The 13,490-nt window shown below is 36.9% G+C and overlaps 1 protein-coding gene across 2 annotated transcripts in view; it reads right to left on the minus strand.

Moving 5' to 3' along the window:
• Window positions 1-13,490, minus strand: part of LOC129807507 (serine-rich adhesin for platelets) — a 29,662-nt gene that overhangs the window by 8,364 nt on the left and 7,808 nt on the right. For both annotated transcript variants that reach the window (XR_008752291.1, XM_055856808.1), the window contains exon 4: window positions 334-6,018. Coding sequence is in view for 1 of the 2 variants with exons in the window: in XM_055856808.1 (XP_055712783.1) it covers window positions 334-6,018 (5,685 nt within the window). In the remaining variant the exon portion in view is untranslated. The remainder of the gene's footprint in view (window positions 1-333; window positions 6,019-13,490) is intronic.

Here is a 13,490-nt window from a genome sequence, read left to right on the forward strand (position 1 = left end):
TAAAAACCCGATACATCAAAATAAATAAATAACTATTGAGATATAGCTTTTAAGTTACGAGTTCGAGCGTTTTGCTCCTTTTGAAACCCCCTTTCTTGTGAGAAATTGGAAAAGAATTGTTTTTCAGAAATCAACTCATCACTTTCATTAAATATAACAAATTAATTTCAATGTACAAATTTTAACCTGTTGATTTCATTTTATAATATTGCAGTGTTATCATTAAAACATTGAATATTAATAAATAGAAAATATTAAAATATGAAAAACCCGTAAAACATGTTTAAAATGAAATAATAAATAATATATCGAAGAAAAAAAAACATTACTCACCAGCAGCACTCCTGGTCTTCCTTCTCGCCTCACTCTGCTCAGTCCCTCCAATTTGTTGTCCCATGCCCACAGTCTTCTGCACCTGATGACCTATCTTGCCGGAATCATTGCTGGTAGCACTGTGTCCTGCTTTATTCATCTTCCCACCGAGTCCAATTGTCGTGGATGTCGTCATGCGAACACTGCGTCTCGTACTGATCTTATCATCCATCGCCGCTGCATTTATCCGACTAATTGTAACACCTTTGGGGATGTGAGAATTCTTACTGCCACCACTTTCCTCCACCTCTGCATTCACTGAATTGCTAATTAATGTAGAGGTTATACCACTGGGCAAGACCACCTTGTGATTCCGCAAAATCTTCTCAACAGGTTCCGACGAATTATGTTGCAGGACTATTTGGGTGTGAGATGTGTTGCTTTTGGTAAGTTTGGAATTTCTCACTTTACCCGCAATTTCAATGAGTGGTTCATCACTATCCGAAGAATCCTCACATTTTTTCACCACACTATCCGTTGTCTTTGCTCCGGCTGCTGTAGCATTGGCACCTGAAGCTGCCGCTGTATTTGCAGTTGATGTAATCGTACATTTTCCTTCGGTCTTTTTCCCACTGGCAGCACTTTGAAGATTTTTACCAGTAGTGTTGGTACTTGTACCCATTTCAGAATTGGTCTTACGAGTCTTTTTTGCTCTCCCAGGTGTATCATCGCTCACACTGGACTGCGTTGAACTCTCAGAGCCCTGACGTTTCCTTTTGGCAACTTTACTGGCTGTCTTTGGGCTCAATTTATCAATAGCAGCCGCTGACAATTTTTGCACCATTTTCGTGGTGACAGTTGTAACAAGCGTAGGTGTATCAGATGATGGACTTTGTTTGGGCACATCTAGTGGACTCTCAAGACGACTACTGGCTCTCGTTCGTACTCGTGGTACATTATCCGAATCATTTGTGGTGGGTATCTCAATGCAAAGTTGCTGAAGAATCTCCTTTTGTTGCTGTTGACCAGTATTTGTGCCATCTGAGGTAGCTTCTCGACTAGCCACCTTATCGGAATTGGAGTATGTATACAGAGCTGGAACAATACGAACAGGTTGGGGCTCCTTGTCACACTCCACCATTGTCCCTTTAGAGCCTTTATCATCATCCTTTTCAGTTCCTTCACCACTTGGTTCACTGCCGGACTTACTTTCACACATTGGAGATGATATACCCTTCTTTTCACTATTGCAGCATTCATCGAGAATTTGAGCCTCAATGGTCAACTTTGATGTTACCTCCTTATTCTCATTCATATCTTTGCAATTACTCTTAACACTGTCGATATGGTGATCACTAAGTGTCACACTTGTTGCACTCTTTTGATTGCTTAAATTGCTTAAAAGTTCCACCTCACTTAGCGAATAGTCACCATTTACCTTTTCAGTATCACAGTTTGTGGTGATAATCATGTCATTGATACCCTCCATCTTTGCCAGAGCAGCCTCTATATCTATATTGTGAAAATCATCAATATTGTTGATCTTGTTACTCTTCGGCTTCACAATTACCGCATTTTTCGGCACATTGTGAATTGTAGTGACAACCGGAACACTGGTATCCTTTGGACTAGCCACCTGTTTTGTTGTCGTTGTAGCCAATTCAGCCTGCGGACTCTGTGACGCTTGATGTGGACTCTTCTCCGACAATGCGTCCATTGATTCAATTCCACTATCCTCACCCTGGGCCTGAGAACCCGGTGATCCACGCACACCCTGCACCATCACATTTGGGTCAACTGTGGTGAGATCCCTTTTAGGTGAATTATTGCTGGTGCCCAATGATGCATTCTTACCATCTACCAAATTTCGAGCTACCACAGTAACGGCCTTTCCCGGTGGCAAAACTTTCTCAATTTTTGCCACCATCTTTGCCTGAGACTCTGTCATATTTTGACCACTACCGCCACTTGATTGTACCGTCGGCGTAGCAATCTCTGAAATCTTAGTAGGCGACGGTTTTTCATTTTCCAAAAATTTTTGCTTAAACTTCTCCTCACTGATGGCATCAACACTACCCTGTGGTAAAACTGATTTTTGCTGTATAACATCCGGATTCGCTACACCAATAGTTGTCATTGTAACAAGAGTACGATTACCCTCCTTAGTCACCACAGACGTCGTGATGCGTTCCTTGTTTTTCAATGATTTTGCTTGCTTCACAATGGCCTTATGTAGACGATTGACCGTATTATTGTTATTATTACCCTTTTGGATTTTTGCCGTTGAGAGTGTTGAGTGTTGTGGCAGAGTTCCAACATTTGTTGATCCAATTGGTGCCGTTAGCACTAAATATCTCTCACTAGGATCTTTTGGTCCAGATGAAATATCATTGCTCGACATACGTCTTTTCTTTTCAGCTGGCAAAAGAACCCCATTGGTTGAGTGCATCAAGAGATCATTGATCTGTTTTCCATCAGTCACATTGCCACTCGATCCACTCTCACCAATAATTGCCTGATCACCGGTTGTTGGCAATGTTTGGTAGGATACCGCGGCAGTTGTGGTGGTTGTTGTTGTTGTGGTGATGGTGGTGGTGGTGTAGCTCTGATTATTCCCCTGACTAGTATTAAATGATCCACCACCCTGTGTTACCCCCGTACTCTCACTTATCTTTCCAGATGTAACAATTGTAGCTGTGATCTCATTGAGTGACTTATCCACATCCTTTTTAGCAGCCTTGAGTTTCATGAGAAATTCACTTTCACCCACATCACTCACTTCCTTTTCATACACAACACTCCTCTTTGTGGCCTTCTTACTGCTCCCACCATCGTCATCCACATCACCACTCTGAGATTTCTTCCGATCTTTCTTACTATTGCGTATCACCATGGAATTCCGCCCACGTAGACTTATATGGAGTGGTGGGACACGCAATTCCTCACCGGGCGATGGTGAGGAGGATTGTTGCTGTGTAAACTGAGCAGATGGGGATGCAGATGAAAATTGCTGAATGACACCAACTGACGATTGTGGTGATGCACTACCACTTCCACCATTGCCACCAGCAGCTGTCTGCAACAGTGTCGTAATAGTCGACGGGAGGCCCGATGTTGTTGAACTCTGGGCACGTTTTGGTTGTGTATTGATAAAACTCACATCTGCTTTGTATACCGGTGTTATTGGTTCAGATTTCTCCAATTTCAATCGCAATTTTATCTTTTCCGGACACATCTTCCCTGCTGGTGGTTCATCCAGTGATTGCTGCTTTGACACAATTTTAGGCACAACTTTTATAGGTCTATCCTTTTCTTTTGTCCCCACAAATTTACCTTTATTACTCAATTTGTCTTTAATACCTTGCTGCAGTTTATCTTTGAATGTTGCTTTCAATGATTTATCTTTTACACTTGCCTTCTTGGTACTTTTTACCCCATCGCGCTTCTCTTTCGACTTTGCCTTGCTACTTTTGCTACTTTTGTGAGAATTTTCAGAATTATTAGATCTTTCTGTGTCACTGTGATCAGACATCTTAGAGAAGCCCGTACTGCAGGAATTGTCATCATCTGAAAAGATGCTATTTGACATTTCAGAATTGAAGGCATTGAATGTTGCTGCATCATCCACTTCAGCTTCCGATGCACTTTCATCCGACGCCATAGGTTCTAGTTCCCCCGTCAATGGATTTATCAGATACTGCTTTTGCTTATCCATCTGCTGCTGCTGTTGTTGTTGTTGTTGTTTTGTCATCACTCCTCCATCTGGCACATTTGACTGATTCTGTGATACTGCAGCAGCAGTACTACTCACAGTTATTCCACTGCCGAGTCCAATGCTATTGGCTTGCTGGTCTGATGATAGATCAAGATCCAGAAGAGACTCAAATGGTGCTTTTGGATCCAATGACAAACTATGTTCAAAATCACATGAATTTAAACTGGGTATGAGGGCGTCCAGATCCTTGAGACTCTCATCCAAATCCCCTAAGACCCCTAGATGGTCTGTATGTGTGGTCACCATTGCACTGGAACCCGTGACTGGTGTTTGTGTACCCCCTAAATGCCCCACTGTTTGGTGATTGATATCTCCGCCACTGGCAGCATATGAGGCTGGTGTTAGATGGGAATTTGTACCGCTATCCAAGTGATTATTAGCATCAAAATTTGCTTCTTGCAAATGTTGTTGCTGTTGTTGTTGTTGTTGCTGCTGCTGCTGCTGCTGCTGACTCAAATTGTATTGCATCTGATAGCGCGTGAATTCCTGAAAGCTGGACTTTGTCGCTGAGTCCATTGGTTTCAAAGGCCACCGCGGATTGTATGTTGACTGTGATGATGTTGCTGACACCGCAGACTGCATATTGCCATATTGCATCCCCTGAGGTGTCTGCCTGAACGCCATCTCCTGGAGCACTTGATGCTGTGGCTGTGTCACCGAAGGCACTGTTCCATGTGTTTGCTGATGTGCCTGATGATGGGTGATCATGACTCTTTGTTGTTGTTGTTGTTGTTGCTGCTGCTGCTGCTGCTGCTGTGCCTGATGCCCAACAACACCACCTCTCATCTGCACCGCCTGAGGATTCGCATGCCCAATAAAGCGAGACTGTAGTTTAATATTTGAAGGCACTGTATTTCCTCCACCGACCATCTGTACTGTCTGTGGTATACTACCGGTCATTCCTGACATAATACCACCAACACCACCACCACCCCCACCACCTCCACTATTCACACTGTTCACTATATTTGCCACTGGGGCAGTGTTCACAATGTTACTCGCATGAGAATTATTAACAGGTACACCACTCACAACAAATGTCTGTGATTGCTGCTGATGCAACTGTCCACTTAGTGTCTGTTTACTGTTGCCCATCTTATTCACAACAACACCCACTGTATTCTCATGTACATCACCGGTACAGGGTGTCACCATATGTCCCACCGCACTGTTCTTCACATTCTCCCCCACAACCACAAGTTCCTGCCCACTCTTTAAATTGCCCTGGGCATGTTGCTGTATTTTCGGCATATGCACCTGACCTGCAGCACCCTCATTTTGCAGCAGATTCACCAACAGTGGACTCGAACTGGCCACATTTGGTGATTGTTGCTGAATACCACCAGTTGTTACCACAGTTCCCATCTTGACGCCACCATTATTGCCCACTTGTGTCACAGTAGGCACCTTTGTCGGATAAGGTGGTGGCGGAGGGGGGGCTGTTGCAATGGTTGCTGTTTGCTGGACAAAAGCCCCACCACTTCCACCACTACCCTGTCCTTGTATCCCCAGCGTATTCTCACGACGATGTATTACACGGGCCTGCGTCATGCTCTCAAAGGGATACTCGCATGCCTCCACATTGGGCACATGCACCGGCAACTTTCCATCCATTGGGCACACAGTATTGGGTGACTTAAAAACACCCTGTGTCTGTTGTTGTTGACTCTTAATCTGTACCCCATTGGACACAATCAAATTGACATTTCCCGGTGTTGTACTACTAGATGGATTGATGGTGCTTGTACTTCCACTACTACGTGACGGTCCAGCCGTTGGTACCACTGCACTTGATGCACCACCAGCGGGACCATTCACAATTGTCGACGAGTGCTGAGCTGTAGTCTGTTGCTGTTGGGCCTGCGACAAAATCCGACCCAATTCACCGATACCCGATGTTTCCTGTGAGCAACCAGCTGCACTTGATGTCTCTGTGGAATTACATTATAATAAAAAAAAAACTTTAGAAATTACAATTGACTACTAGGACAAAATATAATAATAATAATAATTTGAAATTGACTAAATCGATCGCTCAGAATAAGAAACGAATAACTCACAGTAGGCAAATTTTCAGGAGAGCGATTTTTGAATCATAACGGTATATTCTAGTACAGAGGTGTGCAAGAAACCGTTGAAACCGAATTAACGTCAAAATAAGTTTGTTGTAGTAGCGTTTTGACCATTGACGTACAGGTTTCATTTGACGTTAATTCGGTTTCAACGGTTTCTTGCACACCTCTGTTCTAGTACATTCACAGGAAATTGTAGATTTTCTGCAGAATTTCTGTCAGGAAAATCTGTAGATTATCGGCAGAATTTCTGTCAGAAAATCTGCAGATTCTCTGCAGAATTTCTGCATTGGAAATCAGCATAGTCTCCATTGTTTCAACAAAAATATTGTTGATTTATCAAGAAGCTGTAGAAGTTACAAAGAAAATGATATGCTCTGCTTAACCCTCTAACGGGTAAGACCGCCTCCAGGCGGTCTTCACAAAAATCACATTTACAGCTACAATAAAGGTTTTATTTATTTAAAAGTGCTATAGTGTCCTCGGTAATAGTCTTATAAACATCTATTGAAAGTTTGAACTCATTTTGACTCTTCGTTTTGTTGCTATTCCCAGTTTTGTGTGAAAGGTCAGAGAAAAAGCAACAAAAAATATTTGTGCAAAAAAACTCATTTCCAATTTCAATAAAAATTCCGATTTAAAGTTATCTGACTAAAATAAATTTATTTTTTTTACTGAAAGATATTTCATTCTATTTAGTATATTTTATTTAAAAAATTTGAAAAAACTAAAAATGTGAATTTTAGAAGCAAAAAGAGTTTCAAAATTTTTTTATATTTTCTCACCTAGCGCCTAAACTAAAAGAGATAATGAAGAATGGATGGTTTTTTCGACTTTATTGGATCATAATTATCCTAGAAAACATTGTTATTGAACTTTTTTTCGCATATTAAAGTAAAGACCGTTAGAGGGTTAACAAGCATTACCGATTAAACATTTTAGATGAGTAAAAAGATTCAAGACCAAAATACTAATTTCTTAAAAATAGCCCATGAAATGATACAAAAACTCGAAATTTAGGTCGACACTCTGCTGAAAGTTTTCACTTCAATATTCTCTACTTATAACACGGCGTCGCAGAATTCTTTATTTTATATAAACACTCTGACATTACCAAGAATAACTCTATTGAATTTTGCAAACTTCAGTGAAAAATATTCCATCTTTTCAGACACAGCTGTCTGGAAAGTCTGGAATGTAGAGAAAAATCTCCAGAAAATCGGCAAAATATCTACAGAAATTCGTCAGAGTATGCACCAGGATTCGTCAGAAAATCTGCAAAAATATCTGACGAATTTTGTCCCAAACCCAAATAAAATTTGTAGGAAATTTCGGCAGATTTTCCGCAAAGGTGTAGATATTTTCTGCAGAAATCTTAAAGATATCTGACGAAATTATTTGACGGGTTGGAAACTGAGATTTTACATGCAGATTATAGGATTTTAGAGATTTAAAATCTTTATAACTTTGAAAATAATTATGTTTCAAGTGTCACAGAGAAGGTAGAGGGTATAAAGAAGTACAGTAGATTCTCGCTAATTCGGCTCTTTTAAGATCGGGCTACTTTTTAATTCGGGCGTCAGTTAAATTTAAAAAAAAAAGTTTGTTGACATTTTTCAAGTTTGACTATGATTATCGAATAAAGCAAATATGCCCAAATTGTTTTTGTTTTGACTTAATTATGATGTGATTTTGCATTATTACAGTAGACTCTATCTCAATCGGGAATATGGGGCAAAATGTCATCCGGTTTATCGATAGATTTGGGCGTCAAAACCTTTGTAAATTCCACAAAAAGCGCTCAATTATAAAGAATCACGATAAAATAGAAAGAACTACAGCAAATTTGAGCGAATTAGCTTCATAACTAAACGTGAAAATTGTCAACAAAATTTGTCGCCCGATTGAAAAAGAGCCGATTGAGTGAGAGTCTCCTGTAAGAAGATTTAATGCAATTCACAATAAGTACAAGTATCTAAACTTAATATGAGTACACAGATGAACAAAAAATCGTTGCATTTAAAATAGTTTGACGCCCGAATTTCTTTCTAATTCGGGTGACATTTCTGTCCCAAATGCCCGAATTTGAGAGAGTCTACATCTGTATCCAAAAAGCGAATAAAACGAATTTTGTAAAAAATCGAGTTGTTCGACTTATATTTCTAAGTCGTCAAAAATAAACCAAAAGAAGATTAAATTAAAAAAAATAATAATGCTTCTTATTAAAAATGTATACAGGGAAATGTGCGCATACTTTGTACGATCTTAAACTTCCGAATGACTAAATTTTTCCTGTGTTTCTCAATAAATTTGATTCCTCCCACCCATTGTGGAGTCACATTTATTCAGATTCATATGAAAAAAATTTAGTCATTACGAAGCTTGAAATAGTACGAAGCATGAGCATCTTCCCCTAATGCCAAAATTAAGGTTTCCCAATCATGTATTAATGTATTCCGTTCAAAGTTTTAACTATATAGAGACTTTTTTACTGTTACTTTGTATACTTCTTCAAAATTTTGTTTATTAAGTTAAAGTGCGTTGTAGTCGACCGGTTCCTCAACACGTCCACTGAGGTTATTTATTCAATTTACTTAGATTTGCTATAATATGGTCTAACAGGTCTAACATTATAAAGTCTATTATATTATACATAATGCAAATCAATGAAAGTTTCACATAAATTGGCTATAAAACGTTAAAAAATTGGTTAAAAAATAATTCCACCGACTGATTTGAGAAACCGGTCGACTTGAAGGCACTTTACCTTTAAATAAATTGAAATTGAATTTAATTCAAAATACAGGATAATTATATGAAAAAAACTTGAAAAATTTTTCTTGCATCTTAAAAAAAGTTAATAGTTTGATTATAGCAATGAACATATTAAAAAGTTACAATTTTTTAACAGAAGAATAGATGCCGATTTAAGTTAAAAAAGTCTGAAATCATAAACGAAACTTGAATTTAAACCGGTTCTGAGAAAAATTAGGAAATTTTTTTCTAAATATCCATATTTTCCAAAAGATGCGAAGCAGTTAAAGTACGTGAAATATTTAAAAAAAATATCAAAATAAAAAAGACAAAGTTTTATGGACATTCATTTTACCCTTATTCTTGTATTTTATTTCATTTAACGGATAGAGTTTTGCTACTTTCGTAATCACAGCTTAATTTTATTGTTCGTCACCTATTGAGGACATATTCAAAGAATTACAGGGGGTCCCGGAATTATGCATATTTTAGGGACCGAAATAAGCCACATGAAATTACTTTATGTAGGGGAGACTGGGGCAAAAAGTCACAAATCGAAAATTTTAAAATTCATTATCTTCCAAGATAAATAAGATAGCGACTTAAATTTTTTTAATAGATAGCCTCCATAGGTCTTCTTCAATGTCGTAAGTTTCTTAGAATTTGAACAAGGAATTTAGAAAATAAAAAATATCGAAATTTTTAGCCGTCTGTTTGAAATATTTTCCGTGCAGAAGATATCAGTGTTTCCCAAATAATTTAGATATTCTTTGAATACGAATCCGCTATCTATTTTAGAATTTTACAAAGATTCTGTTCTCCAGAAATTCTTTTATTAAAAATGACCACTTGGGGTAAAAAGTAACAAAAGCTATGGAGCAAAAAGTAACAAAAACCGAAACAATTTCTGATGTCCCACGGCGAAAAGAAACGTCATTATCATGTCTCGCCGCTTGTTGTTTGAATTGGTCAAACGATTTGCAGTCTTTTGTGTGTTTTTTGTCAAATAGCTTAAAATGCGCCTTTCTCACTCAGATAGAGAAAATGGTGTTTTACAAAAGTGTAGAAGAATAAATTTCATATGAAAATATGTAATCTAGGTATTTTACTTAAATTTACGGAATCCCGTTATAAAGCGAATCAAAATGTGATAGTATCTTATGCCTGATACTATTTGCCCCAACATTTTTGAGAATGATCACAAAATTACCTTTTAGAAAACGGCTCGATAAATATATTTCCTTACAAAATAGAAGAAAATGACTTTCACAGAGTTGTAGAGCGGTAGATTTCCTATAAAACTGTGCTGATTAGAAATTTCGGATGTGCTCGGGTAGCTTGTAAAAAAAATATATTCGTTTTGTGACTTTGCCCCAGTCTCCCCTATACATTATATATTATATACTTTATGTTGGGCACTCAATGGGTCAAGTGGCAGAGCATTCGCTCTATGATGCAAATGTCCCGGGTTTGAATCCCCTTTAGGTCACCAGGAATTTTTCTGGCGTTAAAGGTGTTCAGATTGCATCCAGTGAGATTCACTGCACTTGATTCCACGGGCATGGGTCTGACAACCTCATCCCGTACAAGAAAGAATAATAATGCATGTCTAGAAATCCCCTTGTGGGAAGGCCTAGTTCCTTCATGGAATGTTGTGCCATCATTATTATTATTATACAGAAAATTTACATACCATCAAATTTTTTTTTTTTCAAAATTATTTTAAGAGATATTTTTAGCGCCAACTGTTCAAGAAATGCATTTCAAATTTACTTTCTCAAAAAATTGCATACATATAAGGGTATTTCATAATACGATTTAATAAATTAACTCCCAATTTGAATCCTAACTTATTTACGGATCAGTCATAATTATTTGCACTACAACCATAGTATATACAATAGAAAAATCTTAGGGTTTGAGAGAATATATAATTTAGCATTCTTTTTAAATACAGTGCGCAGTGGTTTGTTTTGAGACAATTCAAAAAATTTAGTATCAAAAAAGAGTTGTAAACATATATAATATATTTTTTTTAGGAATTGAGATTATTGTGTCCAGCGCACAATAATGTTTGTTTACATTTTATTATTATTTATTATTTTATTTAAAGCTGATAGGGTCCGCCCTTCTTACATGTTTTGATTAGAGAAATAAAGAAAAAAAATAAAGTTACAAGCAAAAACATATTAAATAATAGGCAAAAAGAAATCAAAAATTCAAGATTAGCCTAATTCGATCTGGTAGAATCTAGCAATGCCAGCCAGTGAGGATCTGGCATGCAAGAGAAGGGAGTTGAACAGGGCAACTCCGTCAAAAACAAATAGTTCACGATAGCTGGTTAGAGTGAGCTCTCGGCATCGAGAGTCCCCTCACCCTGGCCGAGGCCCCAGGAATCAGAACTGAGACCAAGTAACACGGCTCTCCTGATATAATCAGACGAAAGAGAAATGAAACCGCAATAAAATTAATTTTTAAACATGTTTTCAGATTTTCCTATGAGAGTGAGTGAGGTGATTAAATCAAGATCTCTTGCACTCTTACTGAAATATCAATAACATGTTTATAAAAGTTCTTGCGTGCTGGACAGAATGCCCAGCATACAATAAATTTTTTGCTAGTAAAAGAATAAAAATATCATCATAAGTCCCTGAAAACCAAAGCGAAAATCAAACTGAAAATCAATCACAAATTACTCATTTTTACCAAGAATATTTTACTTTTGGAATTTTTATTTTATTTTATAATTAAAAAAATGGATTTTTTAAATTTTGAGATAGAATAAATTGGAATCATTGATAGTGATTTTATGAACAAAAATAGTGGTCAAGCATGAAAGTATTATTAAAATTATTAAAATGTAACTAAAGTGGTAACCAGTCAGTGTGTTACTTTTTCTTTGTATAGGGGAAATGCTTGTAATTTAGGATAGCTTGTAATTTTGGACACTTTGAGGCTAAAGTTGGACTCTATAAATAAATTGATTATTATTATGGAATTTTCTTCGAATATTCAATGAATAGTGTAAAATTTGGACACTTTGAGGGTAAAATTGGACACTAAAAATAAATTGATTAAAATTATGGATTTTTATTCCAATATTTGATGAAAATGAATTCTATCTAAATATTTGTTCTTTTTGGAAGATTTTGACACTAAATACGTTAAATTTTGAATATGATTTGAGTTGAAATTGCTTTGTTGAAAATTCAGTGTGAGCAATTGCTTACGAGAAATATGACAGAACTTCGTGGCTTACTTCAGTCTTATTTAGTTTTGGTGAAGTACTAACAAAGTTTGTTCGCTGTTTTTGAGTGATATTATTGAATATTCATTGAATATTGTGTTGATTCACGTTACTGATGATTTGTACATTTGACCTGAAGTGAGATTTGCCTTGTGAATTATATTTTTCGTGTGAAAAATGGGAAATTTTTTAAGACATTCACCAGTGAGGTGATGATTCTTATTTTGGACAGGTGTTTTTCTCACGAAATTTCGTGAAGTTTTAGCTTTTGTAATGACTAGGTTGGACAAATGCCTGGAGAAACAAAAGAGCATCATCTCTACAAAAGAGATGTAGCCAGAAATGCCTTGAAAGGCTCCCGGAAAGGTCAGGGAATGAGCGAATCCGCACGTACTTGGAGTATCGAAGTCAACTCACTTTAATGAATGATATGGAAAGTTTCCGGGCTTCTGTGACATTCTACGTTTCCCTTACATGAACAGGAAGAGGACTTGGTAAGATTGGTTTATCAAATGAAGAACAATGGGCATCCTATTGAGGCGGATTAGCTGTCCAAATTTACAGCCAAGTTGGCCAAATTAATAAACAAGTTGTCCAAAATAAGAGCCAAGATCACCTCTACTTATCAATTCATTTTTAAACGTATTAAAACTAATTTTAATAAAAATAAGACGATAAATAGCTTGCTAAGTTTCTAAACAACCCTTCTGAAAAGAGAGTAACAAGAAATGTCAATTAGTATAGAAAATATCGCACTTCAAACTTGGAACTTCGATGCTTATTCCAGTTAAATATTTATTCTTTTTAGAAGATATTAACACTTAATTCGTCCAATTTTGAATATAATTTGAATTAAAATTAAAAAAATATTTCGTTGAAATTTCAGTGTCAGCTATTGATTACAAGAATAATGACAAATCTCTGTGTTTATTTCCAATCTTTTTAGCTTTGGTCAAGTATTAATAAAATTGAATATTATGTTAGTTCATGGTAACTGTGATTCCTTTCTGTGTAAAAAAAAAAAACTGAACAATTTAGTCAGAAGTTCACTACGTGAGGTGATTCTTGTTATTTTGAACATTTGTTTTGTTGCTCGAAATTCTATTTTTTTTTTTAATGTTTGTAATAACAATGCCTTATTATCACTACAAACAACATTCAGAAAGCCTTAGAAAACTTCTGGAAAAGCAAGGAAATACGTGAACGAGTGCGTACTTGTAGTACCAAAGTCAACTCTATTTAATCAATTGTATGGAGAGTTTCCGGGCTTCTCGAGACATCCTAAGTATTCCTTCTCATAAACAGGAAGAAGACTTGGGAATTTATCTTT

Source organism: Phlebotomus papatasi, chromosome 3, assembly GCF_024763615.1.
Source record: "Phlebotomus papatasi isolate M1 chromosome 3, Ppap_2.1, whole genome shotgun sequence".
NCBI classification, from domain to species: Eukaryota; Metazoa; Arthropoda; class Insecta; order Diptera; family Psychodidae; genus Phlebotomus; species Phlebotomus papatasi.